General features: G+C 40.2%; 1 protein-coding gene across 1 annotated transcript; it reads right to left on the bottom strand.

The window, feature by feature from the left end:
- Window positions 1–296: 296 nt before the first annotated feature.
- trim66 (tripartite motif containing 66) lies at window positions 297–20,953 on the bottom strand. Its single transcript, XM_032560872.1, has 18 exons — window positions 20,839–20,953; window positions 17,351–17,583; window positions 16,497–16,710; window positions 13,736–13,865; window positions 13,278–13,394; window positions 13,018–13,132; window positions 12,598–12,744; window positions 11,796–11,913; window positions 10,945–11,693; window positions 7,732–7,941; window positions 5,593–5,713; window positions 5,423–5,504; window positions 5,133–5,307; window positions 3,416–4,290; window positions 3,194–3,314; window positions 3,007–3,081; window positions 1,951–2,103; window positions 297–1,841 (listed from the first exon to the last, which is right to left on the bottom strand). The coding sequence occupies exons 2-18, from the start codon at window positions 17,357–17,359 to the stop codon at window positions 1,605–1,607; spliced, it is 3,648 nt and encodes a 1,215-aa protein (XP_032416763.1). The 5' UTR covers window positions 17,360–17,583; window positions 20,839–20,953; the 3' UTR covers window positions 297–1,604.
- Between the last annotated feature and the right edge of the window lie 358 nt (window positions 20,954–21,311).

Below are 21,311 nucleotides of genomic sequence, written 5' to 3'. Positions count from 1 at the left end.
TTTACTTTCTAAATATTCGTCCAGGTACAAATCCTGAAGTCAGTTGCTGCTCAGGTTTAATTTCTGACACTCTTGTTAATTAACTCACGGTCTAATGGGAGCAATACATCATAAAAATTCAATCTCTCTTAAATGTTCAAAATATTTTTGGGAGAAACAAGAGAATATACAAGGTAACCATATGCAAACTTATTTGATAGGAAACTATATTGTTTTGTGACTCTTCATAGATAGTGTTGCCCCACAAATAAAATAAAAATATTTTATTTGAAGTTACCCAACACTGGCAAGAGTCGTAAAACAAGTTTTCAAATATCCCATTTATTGTAGAAATGATGACACTTGTAATGGGTCTATATTTCAACAAGCTAGTATATTCTGTATGCGTTCAGTTGAAGCTTTTACAGTTAAAAATAATGAAAAATAAATCAAACAGATTTTAAGTAAAGTTTGTCCGCCTTCCTCAAAACAAAAAGAAATACTATTTTTAATACATTTCTCTATGAAGTCTATAAATAAAAACAGGCTATGTCTAGTTTGAGATGCACTACAGTGAAGTACTTGTAAACAGGGAGTGATCTAAGGAGTTATAAATTTCCATGTCCTTTTAAACAGAATTTGTTGTACAAATAATGCTGGCGTTTTAGAACTATGAATAATGTATTTTTTTTTTATTCAGCCTGAGTTATTTAAATAGGAAAGGTTCACAGGTTTTTGTGGAACATGGATTTATCCTGTTTCACGTCTTTATGATTCAAGATAAAGCTCATTTTTATTGTTTAACACATAAAATCCTATGTCAATATTCTTATCCTTGTAGCTTTAACAGAACGTATATTTCTTACTCTTTCACCCTTTACTTCTTTCTGATCAAAAAGATAAAATAAGAGACTTTTTTTGTTGTTTTTGAGTGACAAACTAAAACTCAGGTCATGTCAAGAAGAAGCAAACGTTCTTTTTTGTAACTGGAAGCAACAGTAAAAGTGTTTCTATGCAGGCAAACATTTATATTATGTAGAACATATATGAGTAAAAACATTACAGAATTTGCTAGCATTAACATTTTAACATTTCTTTTATACTGAGGACAAAGTCACTTAAAAAAAGTCCACGTATTACAAGGTTTCAAAAACATCCAGCTACAGCATCCTGTTTGTACAATACAGCAAAGGGCAGAAAGCGTGCACCGATTACATATCTACATGTAATAAAGCAAAAAGCAATGCAGTGCATCAGAGGGTTATGTGGTGATATGATAAAGAAGCTCTTACAGTAAGTAATACATAGAACATGTTTATGGGTACAAGAGGAACTCTGTACACTCTGCTGCGTACCCCCTGCCAACGAAACTATTTTTACACATTCAGCTTCTTTGATTAGCTGCCTGCAGGAAGAATAACTAAAGAAGATATGTTCAGCTGCCATCGGATGGTAGCACTGACAATTTACAACAAACCACAACATTGGTCATCGAAAGATGAATCAGGGAATAAAATCTCCGTTGTCACTCCACAGGCTGTCACTTTCAAATGGACAAATTACAAAAAAAAAAAATTAAATAAATAAAAATTTGTGAGCACAGTTTCTTTCTGATTGCCATCCAGTTAGAAGTGATGCCTCCTCGACTTGAGCGACTGCCTCCTCTTCCTTTTCCTGTGACACTGCTCCCTCCTCTCTGGCCAGAGGAAGCCGCCATTAGCGGCCCTGCAGGTCTCGTCATACTCATCGCTGTCAGAATCGAGCTCAGCCATCGGGAAATCTCTATCTGGGAAAACTTCTTTCAGTTTTGACATGAAGAACACCTCAAGGCTGTGGCCTGCTTGGGCCACCTCGGAGTCAGGCTGCGGTCAGAGTAAAGAGAAGGCCTTTTAGAATGATGCCAACTTTAGTTAGCACTTTTATATGTTTTTATAGATCAATTTAATATGGTTTAAAAATTGTTTAACTCACATAATTAAATTTTGCACAGTTGCGGAACATGAGACAGACATCAGCAACAAACTGGTCAGGGCAGCTGTAATGCCTGGGATTCCCTTTACTGAGCTTGGCTCTGATCACAGACAGATCCATTGGCCTCTTGATGATCTGGTAGTAATGACGAGCCTGGAAGATAAAGCAGTGTTATGAACTTCAACCTACACACTCAATCTTTGTGAAACAGGCTGCCAAAGTGCGGCGCTGGAGCCATTTAATTTTGTTCGGCTCCCCAAATGCATTAGAAGAATGACGCAAATTTGCCCCGCCATCGCAGGTGATTAATACAGATGGACAAAATGTTGTAACCAACAAATTAAAATTTTCTTGAAATGAAAAAAATATAGTTGCAACACACAATATTTTTTTAATTTAGGCACAATTCAGGAAATTTAGGAAATGCAAAACCATTTTTATTTTTCTGATCAATAGAAATGACAGCCATTGAACAATCAGTTTGTCCATTTTATGAAATCGTTGCAGTTTTAGTTTATTTTAAGGAAAAGGAAAAAAATTACAATGAATTTACTATTTTGTTTGGTACTTGTAAAAAAAAAAAAAATCAGACTTTAATGACGCTCATACTTCCAACTTGACAAAATTGGCCCACATGGCAAAACATTTGAGCACCTCTGGTGTACACCCAAAAAGGAAATAACTTCTTGACTTGTATTGAGATCTGTTGTATTGTGTTAGAAATCTGCTTCAGTCTATTAAAACATACTTGCCAAAATGTAAAGCAAATCATCCCTCCTGAAATTTAGCACAGGAAGCAGGGGGTTGGTAAGGATAAAAAGAAAGAAAACTAGCACAGCTCCATTTGATGTTGCTGGTTCTGTTTTGTTTTGGTAAAAAGAAATCCATAGGGGGGAACCTCCAAGAATCAAAAACAGCTGGAATAAAAGCATGTTTGTGCATCCAGAGCCCCGACGTAACCTCCTGAGGGCATATCCGTCTGCCTACCACTATGATGAAAGACGAATAACATGAGCTTCATTGTAACTGGGTTGTAGGAACATGATGATCACTTACAAGTGGACTGACGGGCTCGTGGAAAGGAGCACTCAAGATGTTGCTGAGAATCAGAAGAGCCAGTCGCTCACATTTCTGCAGCCAAACAAAACATGAAATGTGTTAGACATTAAAAGAGAAAAATCTATAAACAAGACAGAAACTGTGAATTATTGATCTGAATCATGTAGCTGGGAGAAAATCATACTCTCTGATCGCAAGCAGAGAGTCCGTGCGCAGTGTTCACTGCAGATGATCTCTCATTCTCACAGTCATATTCGACTTCAGGCTGTAAAACATCTCTGCAGACGCTGCACACCCAGTCTCCTCTGAACAAGGTAAAACACAGGTTAATATTACCTCAAGTCTGCTACAAAATAAAAATGAAAGAGGACGTGAGAGCTGTAGAGTGTATACAGAAGAAGCTTACGTGGGGAAGCTCAGAAGAGGCGGCACATGGCATGATAAGTGGAAGACCTTTGGACAGCGATCACAGCACAGCAGCTCCCCTCCAATCAGGCAGACTGCACAGAAGTCCTCACTCTCCATCTCATCCACGTCCTGCTCTGTCTGAATGTCCTCTTCGTCCCTCTGAGCTGCAGGGTTTGCGATCAAAAGCTGCCTCGGACCAGGGCCCATCTGCGATTCCTCCTCCAGGTCAGAACGTAGCGGCTGGGGGTCGTCAGTTGTCGGTTCGAGTTCAGACTCCAAGTCGAGATCGGACTCCCCGGAGCCCTGAGAGTCTGGAGGCTGACCGGATACAGCATCAGAATCGGTTTCAGGCGGAAAACTGGGATCATATTCAGGCTGGTTGTCAGACTCGGTCTCAGCATCCCCTGATTCTGTATCAGCATCCAACCCCTGACAGTCCTCTGATCCTGCTCCTGCATCCGTGTCTGGCTCCGCTTCGTACTCAAGGCTCAGTTCTGAATCCACATTCTGTCTCACCTCACCTGAACCTGCTGACTCCCTTGCAGAAACAAGTTCAAGCTCAGCCTCGGAAGAAGATGCTACATTTGGATCAGAATCCAGTGATCCATCAGAGTTTAGCGGTGGATCTGGGTCACTCGGATAACAGATGACGTCCTCCGAAACTGACCTGGGATCAGAGTCGGTGTCCAAATCGGGCGCAAAGTAACTTTCTGGCACATATTTGGAGTCAGTAGGAAACTGTGTGGATGCTGTGTGGGTGCTGAGTCTCCGGCTAAAGTCACAGGTGTCAAAGTAGGCAGCAGACGGGCTGCGAGTGGATCGCTCTGTGAGTGAGCGGGTGGTCCTTCTGGTGTCAGACCCCCTGGCTGTCCCCTGTTGTTAAAAAAGAAAGGCTTCGTTACAATTTTTAAAAGCTCACACATACATTGTTGTCAATATATATATACATACTTTATTCCAGATATTTAAAGTATGAGCATTCCTTTTACTTGCTTAGATAGTATAATACCTGAACAAGTAAAGCATGAATAAAGCAATTACTACAACAACAGAGCTGTAGTTACCAGAAGCTGTTTGGCTTTGTTTGCAAAATAGCTCGAAAATCATGAAAAACAACAAACCTCATTTGGTTCAAAACTGAAAATATCTGGTTTTAATCTAATCTAGAACTTAAGTCTAACAACAACAAATATATCAATAGGTTTGGGTAAGTTTGGTAAGTTATTGGTATTGGGATAACTGCAAACTCTCAATCTGTGGTGCAATTACCGATGGACATGACTTGATTACCTTCAGTCATACTTAGACTTGTGTTCATTACTTGTGAGGTTAATGTGAATGCATTAAGAAACTCCAAAAGTCAAAGCGGTAAATTGTTCAGACACAGATGACAACCAATAAATTTTACTTCTCTGATTTGTTTTTTAAATTGCACATTGTTCTTTAGATTCAAATCATTGCCATAAAAAACTTATCGCCCCCTAAATAAAAAATAAGCCAACTTTTTTTTTAGCATTCAATGTGAAACCTCACTTTTTGTGCTGCATCTGTGAGAGATGCATCATCTCTCCTATACAGTGAATTTTTTTACAGAATATCACAAAAGTCATGCAAACATTTGTGATCGGAAGTTTTATTTTGATGTGATTTTAAAAACATGAATTTGTAACCGTCTGTTTGGGATGAAAAGAAGTTTGCCAAACGTGTTGCATTACTGTGTGCCATGTGCTGTGCTGGGGAAGGCCTTCACTCTTCTCTGTCTCACTGGCAGGCAAAGGGTCACTTTGTCTTCGTCCATGTGGGGGGAGCTGTGACACGAGGATTTTGAGACGCTCTAAGCAAACCACTGGAACCCTGGATCTCCCCGAATCTTTCAGAGCTTCTCCATTACTTCACAGGGAAGCAGAGGATGGATGATTTAAAAAATAAATAAAAAAAGCAAAACTTTGTTGCCATGAAACGTGCTGGAAATCTGAAGTCATTTTTGACTGAAGACACTACTCACCTTGTGATGCTGTTTCGTGGTAGCCTGTGCTTCTCCTTGGCTCTGTATTCAACCTCTTCGTATACAAAAGCAGTTGGGTGATCTGAAGAGAGTAGGCGGTAGGCATTCAGTTTTTACAAATTAAATAATTCATTTAAACTTCATGAAAGTAACAGATGTAAATTCAGCACCTGGTTCTGTCTTATAGGGAGGTGAAGGAGACAATCCTTTGGATTGGATTGAGTCGGTTTCGTTGACGACACAAAGTCCTCCATCTGAAGCTCTCCTTTGTTTTAGATCTATCATGTCAGACTGAAAACAAAACAAGGACATTCTTACACTGAGTTACAAGCTTCTCTGACTGAAAAACTGCTTTTCACCTGCTTTCTAAATGTAAGTAACATGACAATAGATTCTAAGTCGTCTGGATTAATCCTTTTTTATGGTCGACAACAGAGCAAGGCATGTTTACCTACATAGAGCACCATTCATACATAAAATAATTCACAGTGTTTTCCAGGAAAACTAACAAATAGAGAATCAAAGCAGCATCTCATGCAGTCATTTAAGGACTGGGGTGATATGATATGTTTTCCTGATGTTGGTCAGGACTCTAGAAACATCATTCTGGATGAGCAGCAGCTGTAGTTTTTTCTGTATTCTGTTTTAATAAGAACCCCTTTATTCTGGCAATGTCTTGAAGGTGACAGTAGACATATTTATTTATATACTTTATGTGGTAGTTAAGAGTTCAGGACCCAGTCAATGATAACATCTAAGTTTTTTGTCTTTTTCTGTCATTTTTAGGTAAATAGAACTTAGTTAAGTTTTGATTTCTTAACATAGATGAGACAAAGTTCCAGTACACTCATTAAATAAAATGTTTCAAACGCGAGGCATACGCCACAGCTGTTATCCAAGAGCTTCCTACAATACATTGCTTCCTCCAGCAGATGACATGCTCTGCAGTCTAGTCTGAGTCGTTTATTGTGCTCTCACCATTTTAGTACACTTAGTACCAGCTTCATTCAGAGGCAAACATTTTAAACTGAAGTCAAAATTGCATATGCTGCAAAAACAGAATAACAACCAGAAATGTGACCAGAGGTCCCACGTTTGCTCCTGTTTGTAGACAGCTTTACATTTCCTGTTTGCTCAGACTCATAATAGGCCATGCTTTCAGCATGTATGCAAGAAGAAATATGTTTTAGCAAGAGAAGCGAAACAAGAAGGAAGCATCAGCAGTTTGTTTGCAGCAGTTTGTAGACACGGGACAAGTTGATGTCAGCAGATCATTTATTTCTTCTTAATACAGATCTGATTTCAAGCTAAAATTAATCTTGTACATTGTTATTTCTTAACCAAGTGGAGTGATGCTTGATCTGACTCAAAATAAAACTAAATCACTGAAAAATCTTCTTTTGCTTATAAGTAAGCAAAAGAAAGTGTGAAAAATCTGTACACTACAGTAAAATATTTTTTAAAAAGAGTAAAAAAATGTCAAGTAAGTACCCTCTTTGCAACATATAAATATGAACCTCAACAGTAGCATTAAGAGATGAGTCAACATCTTTCCAGAAGTTACTCATTTTAGAAACAACAAAAATAGAAATCGATCTGGAGTTCAACTCACACACTTCAACTCTGACCTTCCCTCAAGGTATAAACTCAGACCTTAATAAATGAATAACAACTAAGTTATTTCCTACTGATCAATGTGTACACTATTTTTAAATAATTGCATACAGAATTATAAGCCCTATGTGGACACCAATAAAGTTTTAATTGTCTTTGTCAAATTCATCCTTCTTCCAATAGAGGTCATTTGTAATCTAATCTAATCGATCTTATGCACTCTCTGTGTGAGGTTTTGACTGAATAAAACAAATACGATTTTTTTTTTTTTTTTTTTTTGCTTTCTTAAGAAACAGGAATTGAGACTCTGTTTAACAGTTCTCTCATTTTTCTCACTAACTTTAGGTCAGTGTGAACTGGAGTTCATATTACTCACCAGGCCACAAACCTGAGCTTCATAATCTTAGGCTGAGTAAGGTCTTCCACAGAACGATAAGCAGGTTCTCTGCACATTTATCATGCAGTCACTTCTTGTGTTGTATCGTTGCTGCTATAATATTTGTTGCTTATTATGTTAAAAAGAGAAGAGTGATTCCATGATAGAATATACATACTAGTCTATACAAGTTGAGGTGTGATGGGAAACTAAGCTTGTACTACGTTAATGATATATGCATTGCTGACTAACTGTGCAGGAGGACTGCTTCTCTGCAAAAGTTAAAGACGAAACTGAAAGATCCTCATGCAGGGGTCACCTTCTTCGCTGCTCCTGCCTCCTGGCTGTTTGTGCATCCTGCAGCAGGCCTTTCAGTGTAAGGGCTGGAGGGCGGGGCCACCAGCTCGGTTGGGATGCTCCGGGAGCGACGCTTCCTCGTTGTACACACCAAACTGGGGCTGAGCCTGCTGCTCTGCACATCAGATGTGCGCTCGTGGGCTCTGGCGGACACCTCCAGGGACGTGGACCTCTGTTGGAAACGGTGAGAGAATAGAATTTCAAGTTAAATCAAATACAGAGACGCACCTGTTCACACCATTAGCAGCTGAAAGGAAAAGGAGTGGGATGTGTGTTGTGCACAAATGAATAAAACACAGCTGAGAATCTATTTGGGGAGCCAAAAAAACTCAGTCTTTACAAACACGCTGCATGAATTAGTGTTATAATACAGGGAATGAAAGGTTTGGCTACCACACCAATTATCAAATGTAAATTCAGCAGCAGGTTTAGTGCTGCTCTTTGATTAAACTAGACCTGCTGAGCACTTATTACCCCTCTGTTTTACATTTCAGTTTAACAAATGCACAGATTTTCCTTAAACCCCTCAGCTGTGTCTCAGAAAGTACGAGGAGGAAAGCCGGCGAATCGTTTAGCACCAGTTTTTCTTCCCTTTTTTTTTTTTCCATCATACATATTCAGGCCAGACTAAAAACGGTGCACACGCTCCCAAGTATCATGCGATTAAAACACTTACCTGATCTCCACCCCCTGGGAGCAGGATGCAGGATTTAGACTGTGGAGAAAAAAAAGACTCTAATCCCTCTCTTTGGAAGCTGGGGAGCAGGAAATCATCTTTGTACAAACCGGGGCTAAAACCAAACTGGCAGCTCCCACTATTCCCACAGTGGCTCATTACTGATAGGTTAAGTACATAAATGAGCGAGCCCAAGTGGTTTTATATCATTTTCAGATGCAGTGAGTTGAAAAACGTAAAAATAACACGTGTCTTTGTGCTCATAACCATCTATCTCAGAGAGAGAGGTGATTATGCGGCTGCTAACACTTCTGGCATTAAGCATGAGGTTGATGATGATGAGTGCACTACTGCAATTTTAGGAATGCGTTATTTTAATTGTCAGAGCAGCTCTTTGTTTTTTCATCATTTCTTCATGAAAAGCAAGAGCAGCTTTATGGTGTGCCATCTGTTAATAGCAAGCTGTCAACTTTCACAAGTCAGTCCTCTGATTTAAACTGAGAGCTTTGGTCATAAACTACTGATATCTGAAGCTGAAAGCTGCCTCATATTCAGCACAACTTCAGTTAAACTTTTTTCAATATTTAACAAATTCTCTTGCTGCCTTTAAATATTGATAGCAATGCTTTCTTTATTGTGCTTTGTTGCCTCTAATTTCTTTCTTTGGTTGTCTGCATAGCCGCTGAACAACTCTGCTTTTACAGGAAATGAGCTTGACTTGACCGATCAGTGGTGACTTTCAAAAAGTGCGTCTCAACGGCTTTGTGTGGCTTACCATGTTGTGATCTGAGACTGAGCCCAAATGGATTTATTTTGAGCTTATGTCGCCTAGCCAGAACCACGTGTGAAACAAAAATGAGAAGACAGACGTGCAAAAACACACAAAAAAGTCCCGCCACACACTTTGCTTTGATGTCTTCGCAAACTTGAAAACATATTTACCTTTACCTCATAAAGTTATGAAGTCATTTCCAACCAGAAATAGGTAAATATTTTAAGATGTATTGAACCTGTGGACTGTAAAATGTAACATTGAATTTAATTTTTTTTTTTAAAAAAGGTGAGTGGATATGACTTGACTTCAGACCTCTGGGTTTTTCGTGAAGCTAAAATAGTGAATTTAATGGACTGAATAAATTAAATAGCTTTAAATGACTTTTTCAAGTAATTTAGCACTCAATTTAAACAAGTTGAGAGCCCCTTAAAGAAAAACATTTTAAAAATTGATTTAGTTCATTTGAAGTATGTGGAAGGGTACGTTGTGTGATAGTAAGGATTGGCCAACAAGTTATCCCAGAATGCATTGCACCACCAGTGGCAGGAAGCGTACAAGGTTAGTGCAGAAAGTTTTCACTTCTTGAAACACGTTTGCTTTGTCACAAAAATTGGTTTTAATGTGTTTTTAAAAGTAGATTCAAGTAAAAGAAAAGTGAGTTTTCAGAAAGCTTTAGTTTTTTTTGCATATGCTAATTAAAGAAATATGTTTTCAGTGCCACTTGAATAATTAGAATATATTTAGATTTATTTAGTTAAATGAAAACTGCACATGTTAGTGTTACTCAGTCAGTTGATTTAATGAAAACTAAAACTTTTTGAACTGATTTTACAGTTACTGGCCTGAGATGTTGCTACTGGCGCTGTAAGACGCAGCACTGGATGAGCTCATTTCCCCCAAACCTATTTATTGGACTATGAAAAAGCTGACTTGCTGGTTGTCATGGTGCTTTGCAAAAATCCTCTAATCTCTTGAACATTTCCTCATTTGTCAGGCAACCAAAAATATCCCCTTATTATTTTTGGATTGTATGTCATAGACCAACACAAAGTACTGCAAAACTGTGAAGTGGAGTTTGATACATTAGTTCTAATGTTTTTTTCTAATAGAAATATAATGATTTCTATTAGAATTGCCTGTAGGGCGTACAGTAATTGCATACAGACAATTCCTATTGCCTGTTTGCCCTACATACAGGCAATAGGAATAGGGTGTCTTAAAGTCGCTGCCCATTCAGTAACATTCTGTATCAAACCTCAGCGGCCACAGAATATTTGTGTTTCTGCAGGTCGACTCTACTTACAAATTAGATGTCTCCTAAAGATAATCTGCTATTACCTTTAGGAGACATTAGATTTACCGTTATTGGAACAAAGGAGACTGCATGCACATAAATATGGTTAAACTATTATTTGTAAAGAAAAAAACAAAGTTTGAAAACTGTGTACCTGTTTTCTTTAAATTCACAATAATTCTGTACTTTTTAATTGCAGTGATGTTTGTGGTTACTGATTACTTTGTGTGACTTACTGACCAAGGAAAAAATATTTAACTCCAAATAGTTACATTTAAACAACTGTGCTAACCTTTGTTGTCACTTTAATTTGACTTTTACTCTTAATTTGCTTAAACTGCTGTGTAGTTCATACACTGTAAAGCAAGTGCATATATTTACATTATTGTAAATTCTTGTCAGTAAGGCCTAATATAATGAAGTCTCTCACCTTGCCATTTCTATGCATTCTGAGGTTGAGAGCTGGTCTGGTCCTCTGCTGGTCAGCAGCTAAACACGCCTGAAGCTGGACCAGACTCTGCTCCCTTCTGTCTGCCTCCAGATCCTCATCCAGCTCTCTGCTTTCATCTTCTGCCGACTGTCCACAAGTCTCCCCCCTACACCTCTCCTCATCTTTGTCCCTCACATTGTGGCTGATCTCTTGCTGCAGAGCCGGGCTCGTAGACAACTTCGCCTTGCACTGACCCAGAGCACCACGGTCGGCACTGAGGTGAGTCTGGCTGTCTGGAGCGATTTCCCTCTGACGTTGGTGACAGGAGACGTACGTTAAAGACTGAGGATCTTGGGATGCGGATCCTTGGCTGCAGCCGAGCTGGATGGGTCCTGGGAGAGGAGATGTAGGAGGAGGACACTGAAGGGAGCTCTCCGTCTCCCAAAACCTCTGGAGCTGCTGACTCTGGTGCAGTGAAGCAGAGAAATGAGCAGGCTGAGTACAGCTGGAGTTAAACAGAGTGCTCTCCATCTGGCTTTTGTCCAGAGTGGCCAACTCCTGCTGAGGGGGCATGCCATGCAGGCAACATATCTGAGGCTCGCAGCAGGTCTGGTAGCCGCAGCCTGGCTCTCGGCCTCGGTGAAACATGGCGGGCAGAGTCAAGCAGGCGACGGGTTGGGGCCTCAAAATACTGGAACAGGCCAATCCCGAAGGATAAGCGCAATTTCCCCCATCGACAGTTAGCTGACCTGAAAAAATAACAAGTTATTTCGACATTAAATTCTATCGTTTTTGAAAAGCTTTAACATTTTACTACAGATTCTTCACTGCCTTTATACAGCAGGGTTTACCGAAAGAGGAAATCTGCTTTGTCCAGTAACTGGCATCCCAGTTAAACTTGATCTTGACAGGACTCCAGGAGTCTGTGTGGAGAGACGACTCCAGCAGCTGCTGCATCTGAAGAGAAATCTGAAGGACAAACACAAACACGATTTCTATAAAAACACCTGAACATTCACTTGCTTCTCAGAAGATGATTAAAAGTCTATTTATTTAGTAATTTAGTTCAAAAGGGGAACTCATGCATGCATAGATTCATCACACACATTGATGAGTCAGCGAACTTGTTTATTTCATCCATCCATCTATTGTTTATACCCGCTTAATCTTGTGGGGGGGCTATTGCATGTCTCGAGAAGTCACTGAATAAGAGGCAGGAAACACCCTGGACAGGTCCAACTTATTTATTGTTAATATTGTGATATTTTCAGTGTGAATATACAGCATCTGGTCTATTTTTAGACATGCTAGAATAATGGTAACCTCTCCATCCTTCAAAATTGTTGCTCCAGCTAACAAATGCTATTTGGAGGTTCTGGCCCTTTTGCTGAACTTAGTCAACTTTCCTTAAGCTTAATGTCATGCATACTCTTCATACACCCAAAGGACACTATGAACTACAAATGTTCCCACAGGGTGATCTGCCATTACTGACACCGGCATAATTATTGCTTTACTTCTAATAAAGACATGGCAGAGGAGTTTCTTCTTCGCTTTCTTGTTGTTTTGTTTGCACATTTTAATATTCCACATGTGTTTGGGTGTGTGTGTGTGTGTTACAGTGGTACTCTGGACATCTGCTTATTGTCTCACCAGAGCCCTGCTGAAGAGCACGGGACCTCTGCAGTGATGGGTTGTGGCCCAGGTGATGAACTTCTGAATGTGGTCCAGCTGGCCACAGATCTCTATTGCCCCCTGCAGCTGGTCCTCCAGACGCTGCTGGAACTCCTCCGTAATCTTCTGCACAAATAAAATGAAAGGAAACAGGCACAAAGTTATGAGTATTTACTGGAAGACAGCTTTGTTGTGCCAGCAGTGTAGTCTACTGTATAATCAACAGATGCTTTTGCTTTTAGAAGCCCAAGATATCGGTTTTGGGAACACCGGCGGGTTCTAATGGGCTCCTGTTGGATCTGTTTTGGGGGCTGATTAAATCAAGGCTGCTATGGATTCTATGCATGAACACTCACAGCTATCTGAACGATAAGAGGGAAAGAAAGAGAAAGTAATTACCTCCAGTTGCTCTATTAATAGGTTGGCTCGTTTGTTAAGCTCGTTCATCATAATCATCTTTGCCATTTTAATCTGGTTCTCTGCCTTCCTGTGTGTGATCTTTACTCCATGCAGTCTGCAATCAGAGACGGAAATAGGGGTTTCATTACTTTTACAATGCACAAAAAATTTACATTTCAAGCAATATTTCATTTGTTATTACAGCAATATTTGTGTTCTTTGACTGTCTGCTAATTAAAACCGTGTGGGTTGAAACTAACCTGTCCTCTATTTGTTTTGCACTGTTTTCCACTGAAGACCGCCTCTCTTCCACTTGCATCATCAGGTTTTCAAACAGCCACTGCTGATCCTGCAGGGCCTTGCCAATCTGCACCATCCTAATCACATGCACACAGCACACAGAAGGTTCTCTAATTTATTCCTCAGCAGGGCCAAAATAAAACCAGAATTTCATGCATTTTCCCCGAGGATGGCTTATTATGCATGTGACCTTGCAGACAGCAAATGCACTTTAATGTCACAGAAAACAAACAGGTATGAATAGCTAATGAGCGTCCGAACGCCAAGGGTAGTGTATGCAGATGCCTGAGATAAAAATGACAGGGCAGTTAACGAGCTCTTCAGCTCAGAGGAAGTGTTTAACCTGTGGTTAGCCCCCTTTGAGTCCCGCTCCCCTCTCTCTCTGCAGTGCCCTTGTGCTACATGGTTGAGGACTAACCTGTGGTTTTTGTGGGAGGACAGGTGACAGCTGCTGCAGCACAAAAGGTCACATGACTCACAAAAAAGTTCCAAGGGCTCCTGTCGGTGAGTGTGGCACATGAGGAGAGAGCAAGGATACGAACCGGGGCCTGAAATGCATGGAGAGGGAGGGGAAAGGGACGACACATCAAAATCAGAAACAGTCAACAAGCACAACACAGCTAGAGACAGAGCAGCACAGCACGCTGCATCGTTGTGAAAGCTGCTTAGAAATTCATTAGAATGAGAAAAACATTCATTGTTTCAAAGTGGTGTCGACTTGAAAAAGGCAGAAAAGTGCAAAGGTTAATGCTAAATTCCTCTTGTATTAAGATCCAGAAAATGTCATATTTTCTTTAGAAAAATCCCTTTATGCTCATAGGATGGGGAATAGGCTGATGAATTAAGCTATGTGAGGCATTCCTGCTGCCAGAAGCCCTGACGGCAGAAAACGCCTCAGAATGGAGACAGAAGTTCACTTATTGATAAAGATGTCAAAAGCACACCACCATCCTCATCATTACAGTCCTGGCTGATAGTTAACAGAAGCTGAAGGCCTGCAGAGACATCACCTGAATCATTGTAGGAAGCAAGAATTTATGCATTTTCTTTTAGATTCTCTGCTTGCTAAAATGCCAGAAACAAGACAATGTGAGTTGCAATCTACGATCATCACAATTAAAGAGAAAATAAAAGCATCATTTTATAAACCGTGGGGAAAAAATCTATAGCAACGTGCAACTTCCTGTTTTGTTGCAGGCAGCTAATCTGTTCTTTAAACTACTGCTTATAAAACAGCAAGATTATACAGTAAAGCCTAAAATTATCTGTGTCACACACCTCTGCTGGTGGGATTTAACTGAGGGCATTTGCCACACAAAATCATTCCTCAAACTCCCTGCAGGCTACCTTAGACACCCCTGTTTCAGTCATCAAAAATACTTTAATATCATAGTCAATCTATGTAAATGCAGAAAACTGATTTCTAATTATTGTTTTACTGATAAATGTCTAAAAAAAAGGCAATTCAAATTAACTTTGCCCTATTAGGAAAAGTGATTGCTCCCTAAATCTACAGCTGGTTCTTCTAGCCTCTGTTGCAACAACTGCCATCAAGTTTTTAAGATAGCTGACAATGTCTCCTTAACATTGCTGTGGAGGAATGCTCTTTGCATAATTGCTTTAACGGCATCAGATTGAACATTTCTGAGCATGTACGGCTTCACCTTGATTGGATCTAAGTTCAGACTTTGACTGGGCCTCTCAAAAAGATTTTGCTTTGTGCCATTCAGAGCTGGACTTCCTGGTGTTCTTCGGATCATTTTCCCTGCTGTGTAACTGATGGTCAGAGATACTCCTTCATATTTTACTACAGAGCAGAATTCATGGTTGCACCTATTTGGGTAATTTTGTCCTGGTCAATGGTGGGGATGTTTCTCACCGTTCTATGTTTTCTTATTTGAGGATAATGACTCTCACTTGCCTACTTGTGCACTTTACTCTGTCAAACAGGTTTTATTAATATGATTCCTATTTTTTTAAGTTAGGCATTAATTGGGCTCAGTTGTGGACAGCTAAACAAAAGAAAAATTCATGAATTATCAATGGGAGTATTTACATATAACCCATAGAAACAAGTTGATTTGGATTGATTTTTTTAAATTAAAAAAAATCAACATTTGAAAATACATGAAAAAAAATTTTGTGGTCAGGTAGCACTCCTGCAGAAAAAAACTGAGATTATTTCTTTGGGCTAGAAAGGCAGTAGATTATACCATGTGTTGTATATTAAACAGCACATTTGTCTAAAAATGACATGGACAATATAATAAACTGCTACATGGTGCTACAGCTGGGCCCTTCAGTAGCTATCAACTTAATCTGAATCAAGTTCAAAGTACTTGTTATGTTAAAGCTGGGCTGCATCTGCACTATGATACAGAAACAATAATACAGATGTGGTAAATAGGTTGAAGCTAAAGGAAGTTGAGGTTAAACTAGGTCTTGTGTTGAGCGACAGAGGAGGTAAATAAACAAAGTGTCGGCGCAGGGCCTTTGAAGTTCCATCAAATATGAAATATGCCAAAATACGTCTGACACACGTTTAAACAAGCCAGCAAATAAACGTTTGGCCCACAGAACCTGTGCCTAACAATAACTCAAAGGCTGTAAAACCAAAGCCCTGCTGCTCTCTGCTGGCCAGCTCACCTCATCCATACATCCCCCCCTCCACCCCCACCCCACCCTCCTCCTGCTCCCCGGAGCCTGCAGATCATCACAGATCTCTGTGGCAGAGAGCTGAGCATCACCTCGGGTGCATCAGCCTGATCTGACTGACCACATCCTGTCTGTCAGCACATTCACACGTCTTTTCTCACAAATACACAAACCAAAGAGAAACACTCTCTTGTCACAATTAAGAAGCCGAGAGGACGTGCTCGTTATGATTAGATGTCGACCTGCAAATGAAGCTGGCACCGAAGCGGCACACTGGGGGCACACTTGACGGGCTTTAAATAGCGAGACACTAAAATTAGCAAAGATGAAATCATCCCAGTCCCCCAGAATCTGGGCCATGCGTTAAAGATAGGTACAACAAAGCGCACAGATCTCCAGGAACGATCTGCAACCGTCGGCATCATCATACATTATTCAGTGCAAAAGACTCAGGCTGAAACATTAAACACACCGAACAGAGCACAATAACAGCAAATGTAGGGGCACAGCAACTAAGTATCCACCTTGTCCAGTAGGAGGCAGTGTGCTGGAGTTTCTCTGGTGCAAGTCAGGACACTGTGCAGCACTGGGCCTTTGCTGCTGCTGCTGGAACGAATCAGCATACTGGGAGGAGGCTCTCTGGTGCTGGTGCACGTCGGTGCACTGGTAGCACAGCCACTTGTTGCACAGCGTACAGAGACTCTGTGCAAGTGTTGGCTCTGTGCACTCTGAGCAGATCTGAAAGTAAGAAAAAAAGAATCTACCAGGTCTAAAATAAACACATTTATTAACCCAACACTGGGTGATGAGAGCATATGGCTGCAATACGAGAAAATATGTTCTTGCTGCTACCCGTTAAATTGAACTTCAACGAGCTGTTATATGTGATTTTGCATGTAAAAAACTATTATTAAAAATAATATTTTTTTAATAAAAAATATTATTATACTGATTTCATTTTCAACGTAACACCCTTTATAGATGTTAGATACTAAAATACTGAATGGATTTCAAGTGTCTCACCTTTAAAATATTCCAAACTTGTTTTAATCTCAAGTGTCCTTTATTTCAGGTATGATATTTCCCTTTGGAAACAGTCAAAAACTGCAGCTTAGAAATGAAAATCAGCATTTGAACTGCATCTAATCTCAACCAAAAATATATCAGGAGTTTTCCTAACATCTAAAACGACTTGTGAGGTGAGAAAAGAGCAAAGAAAAACCCCGTCAATTCCTCAACTTTACACAGAAACCCCCCCATAAACCCCCAAGTGCAAATTCAGAAACTGCTGCACAAACTAAAACAAGCTTCTGCCGTGTCAGAAAAAAACAAAAAGTTCAATATTTAATGGAATCAATGCCAGAGAGACGTCTCTTACCTTCTCCATTTTCGTTCTTGGAGCAGAGGATGTTTTGCCTGCTCAGCTGGAGGGAGCAGAAAGAGAGAGAGCAGCCCTGAAGCTACCGGCAGCAGAAACACTGCTGCCACTGAGGCTTCTACCTGAGGCAGGAAGCAGCGCGAACCGAGAGGAGGCCCCCAGAGGAGACAGCTTACATGACAGCCTCGCAGCGCTCTCTCCTCCCCCGGTTCATCCAAGTGTAGGACCCCTTTCTGCAGAGGAGCAGACGAGTGTCACGTTCAGATTCTTTCAGCTCTGCTGCTGCTGCTGCTGATGCTGATGCCGAAAAAGACAGGGGGAAAACCTAATCCTTTTTCTTAAATAAGCCTGTGCATAATAATTGGGAATTAGGGAGATAACATAATTATTTTTTTTGTAGGACATAATATACCCAGAAGCCATTTCCAAAATGGAGGAAGGAGAAAGACCAAGTGACCTACAATGAGGCAGAGGGGAGAATTTGTAACGCGGTGCAGGTTCTTTCAGGAGGTGACGTTAGCCCTGAGCTGTGCCGGGTCAGTGTGGGTGAGCAGTGGCCTTCTCCCACCTTCATCGTGATGAGGAGGGGACGTGTCCCAGAGGAACTACACACCAATGCAGAACACTGAAACCGGGTCAAGCCTGGATAAGCCCCAGCTGGGACTACGATACACTCATGCAGCTCCCTCTAACATTGTAAAAATCAATTAAGATTTAGCAACACCCTGCACTTTGAATAAACAGAACATGCTTTAAGAGGTGAAAAAAAGTTTGTGTTGACTCAAAGTGAGATGCAGATTCATCAACGGTGATATTTATAAAACCCTACTCAGAATGCTGTTTGATGATGTGACAGTTGAAAAGGGGAAGAAGGCTGTAAGTGTGAGAACAATTAAAACTCGATAACCAACATCAAATATAGCCACACGGACCTTAAGAGTGGGTCTGCCTAATGACGAGCCTTAGCAGCCTGACCTACAAATCTGACAACTTTCTTATCCTTGGATGTTTCAGTGGGGAGGTCGGAGAAATCCCATTCCCCATTGTGCACCAAAAGACCCAATTTTAAGCACAATTAGTGTGTTGCAGCTCACCCTGCTTCACTCTGTATCGTGTTTAACCCAGGCAAGCTCCTTCTCCGCACCTTCACAGCATTTATCTTTCACATTGAAACCTGCCCTCCGCTTTGTGATCTGCTAAGCAGGCACCAGATATATGCACATCATCTCAAGAGATGGCACAATAATAGAAAGCTGAGCAGCAATCTGTCCCATGCAAGCTACTTCTTTGTAACATCTATTAACACAGAGGTGATAAGGTCACACAGGGCATAGCATTAAGGTATTAAGACTGAACCTTCAGTACAGCCTTAAGATTTTTTTCCTCAACTAATTTGCTTTGTAGTAAGCTAAGAAATTTACAGAAAAATAGGAGCATCAGTTTCTTATAAAATAGTATAGACAAGTTGTTAGAATTGGGTTGTTAGAAAACAAAAGAACTGACAATGAAATGCTTCAGAAATGTTGCTGTGTTTAGTTTTCACCAGGCCAGAAAAATACCTCTAGGTTATGAAAAAGCCTCATTAAGTTATATCATTATTATCATAAAGGATTAAAATGAGGCTTAATGAATGTTGAGACTGAAGCTGTTGTTGTAGCTGAGTGCACATCCATCACTACAGGCAAGGACATGACTAAGGTCGACCTCAGAAAGAAAAACGTTTTCAAGTTTGGCAACAACCAAATGTTACATCCAGCAGAGATGGACGGATCAATCAGCTAGAAATCAGAAATGGATGGTTTTTCCTTGAAAAGTTTTGATCAGCAAGCTAAGATGAAAAAAAAGTTGTTGTTTTTTCTCTTCACTTTTTATTAAATTTGTTTAAGTATAATTCCTGCCAGGTTTTCTTTCTATAAGATCATCAACAAACAATATGTACTCTGATGTATTTATACACAAATACTATAAATCAGATAAAGACTAGGGACAAATCCTTTCATTAATGGCATTATTTAGTTGTTACAGTCCTTAGAAAGAAACCCTAGTAAAAATCTAAATTGGTCAAAATCAGAATAAGTAAATCAGATTTCAACAAAAACTGAATGGAAATCAAAAGGAAATGCCTGATCAGTGACTCTCTAAAATTTATGATCCATCCATTGCCCTCAGTGAGTTTTCTGTACCTTCAGACCACACCAAGTCCTGTTTAAAAAATTCATGGTAGCAGCTAAAAGTTGGTCTAATAATAAGCGACTGTAAGAAATAGTTCTGTTTTCTCTTGTATCAAGCTCCCCCAGCCCCACCTGTTGCTGCGGGCTGTCAGTCTGCTGTGTATAAACTGAGATCATGCTCTTATTTCCATTTGCACACCTTCATAACACAGTGCAAAAAAAAATCCTGGAGCTAATTTAAGTGTTCTTAGGGGATTCACAGTGACAATGTGACAACTACATAAATAAAATTAGATTTAACGTTGATGTCACTGTAGCGAATCTGAGGATGATCTTCATATTAATTTAAAATAAAAATAATTAACACTGGTCAGGATTTTAATATTAAACCTTTCATGCCTCATAAAAAGATTAAACGTAGAAACTCTGCAGGTTTTGTGTGCATTTGGGATATAAAAATAGACTCTTCTTGGTACCCCAACTTGTTCCATGATCAAGGTTGCTTTATCATCACATTGGCATCTGGGTGCATTTTAAACACTGAAAAAATGCATCCAAGCATGATGACAATGACTTTTCATGCAAAGCCATTTAAGGAGATCTTTGGATTAGTAAAACACACCAAAAAAAAATACCCAGCCAAAAAGCATTTTATATCATCCCTCCAATCTGTGTGCATATTTTATGTTCAGACCAGAAAATCTGCGTTAGAAATGAATACATCGTTGTAGTTCTGTGACATGTTATTCACTCGGCAGAGCTTTGGGAATCTGGGATTTCCAGTCATGTTCCTGTCATCATACACATTTGCCAACCTGTTCCGTCTCCTCATGCATGTGTCACTCTGACAGCACTTTATTAGAGCGCCTTCGATTAAAACAAGAAGCCTGACAGGCATGCAAATCGCATGCAGTGTGTCTACCCCCGCATCCTCAGCCTGCCTCTGCATCAGCAGCCTCACCTCCAGCGCATCACTGAGCGTGATATTATTTTTTAGAAAGTGCGCAGGAGATTACGCCCCTATCATGGCATCGTGGTGCCATCCAGAACACAGCGGCTCAGCCCGCAAAACAAAAAACTCCGTGCAAAAACAGCGCCGTCTCCGTCAACGCTTATTTGCACTTGTGCGCCTGCAAAACATCCTCCCAGCCTAAACAGGAGTGAATCTGCGCGTCTGAGGCTGTCAGAGTGATGTTTTCGGTCCAGAACAAACGAGACTGCCCGCCGACAAAACTCAGCCTCCCGTAAATCTGACGATCGCCCTATTAAATATGCAGCAGCCTAAAAGTCGGGATAAATCAGGGATTTAGTTTTTACCTTGACCCGAGCATCTCTGGGTGGCCATCCCCCCTTGATCGGATGTCGCTCTTTGGTCCGGACAAAATTTTGGAGATTCAAAGTCTCGCAGTTAATCGTGAGATTTTCTCGTTGCAATACTTCTGACGTTTCTCAAAGCTGAAAGTGTGCCGTGGCACCTGGCAACAAGACTTTGTTTCTCTGTGAAAACTTTACATGGCTTTTTATGGTCGCTTTCGTTATAACAGCACGACAGCGGTGGGGAAATGGCTGGTCTATATATTAATATAAAAAAATATAATGGAACTTTTCAACTTATGAATTATGCTGTATTTTCTTCTATCTGACAAATGCCAAGATTTTTCAACCAGTCAAAAAAAAAAAAAGAAAAAGTAAAATCAACCACTTAGAAGTATCTTTTAAACATTTTCTGTATATTCAATCTTTTATATTTAGGAGGAGGCAGTGTGTCTACCCCCGTGTATGCATGTCTA

Source organism: Xiphophorus hellerii, chromosome 4, assembly GCF_003331165.1.
Source record: "Xiphophorus hellerii strain 12219 chromosome 4, Xiphophorus_hellerii-4.1, whole genome shotgun sequence".
Taxonomy (NCBI): domain Eukaryota; kingdom Metazoa; phylum Chordata; class Actinopteri; order Cyprinodontiformes; family Poeciliidae; genus Xiphophorus; species Xiphophorus hellerii.
The sequence above is the reverse complement of the archived record's forward strand: the minus strand, read 5'-3'. Positions and strand labels throughout refer to the sequence as shown.

What these genes read in the sequence shown, in the direction of transcription:
- trim66 (XM_032560872.1), bottom strand. An exon ending in TGCTCTTCAGCAGGGCTCTG is followed by an intron (nt 11,914 to 12,597) that starts GTGAGACAATAA and finishes TTTGTCCTTCAG; the next exon opens with ATTTCTCTTCAGATGCAGCA. An exon ending in CCTCTTCTGAGCTTCCCCAC is followed by an intron (nt 3,315 to 3,415) that starts GTAAGCTTCTTC and finishes TACCTTGTTCAG; the next exon opens with AGGAGACTGGGTGTGCAGCG.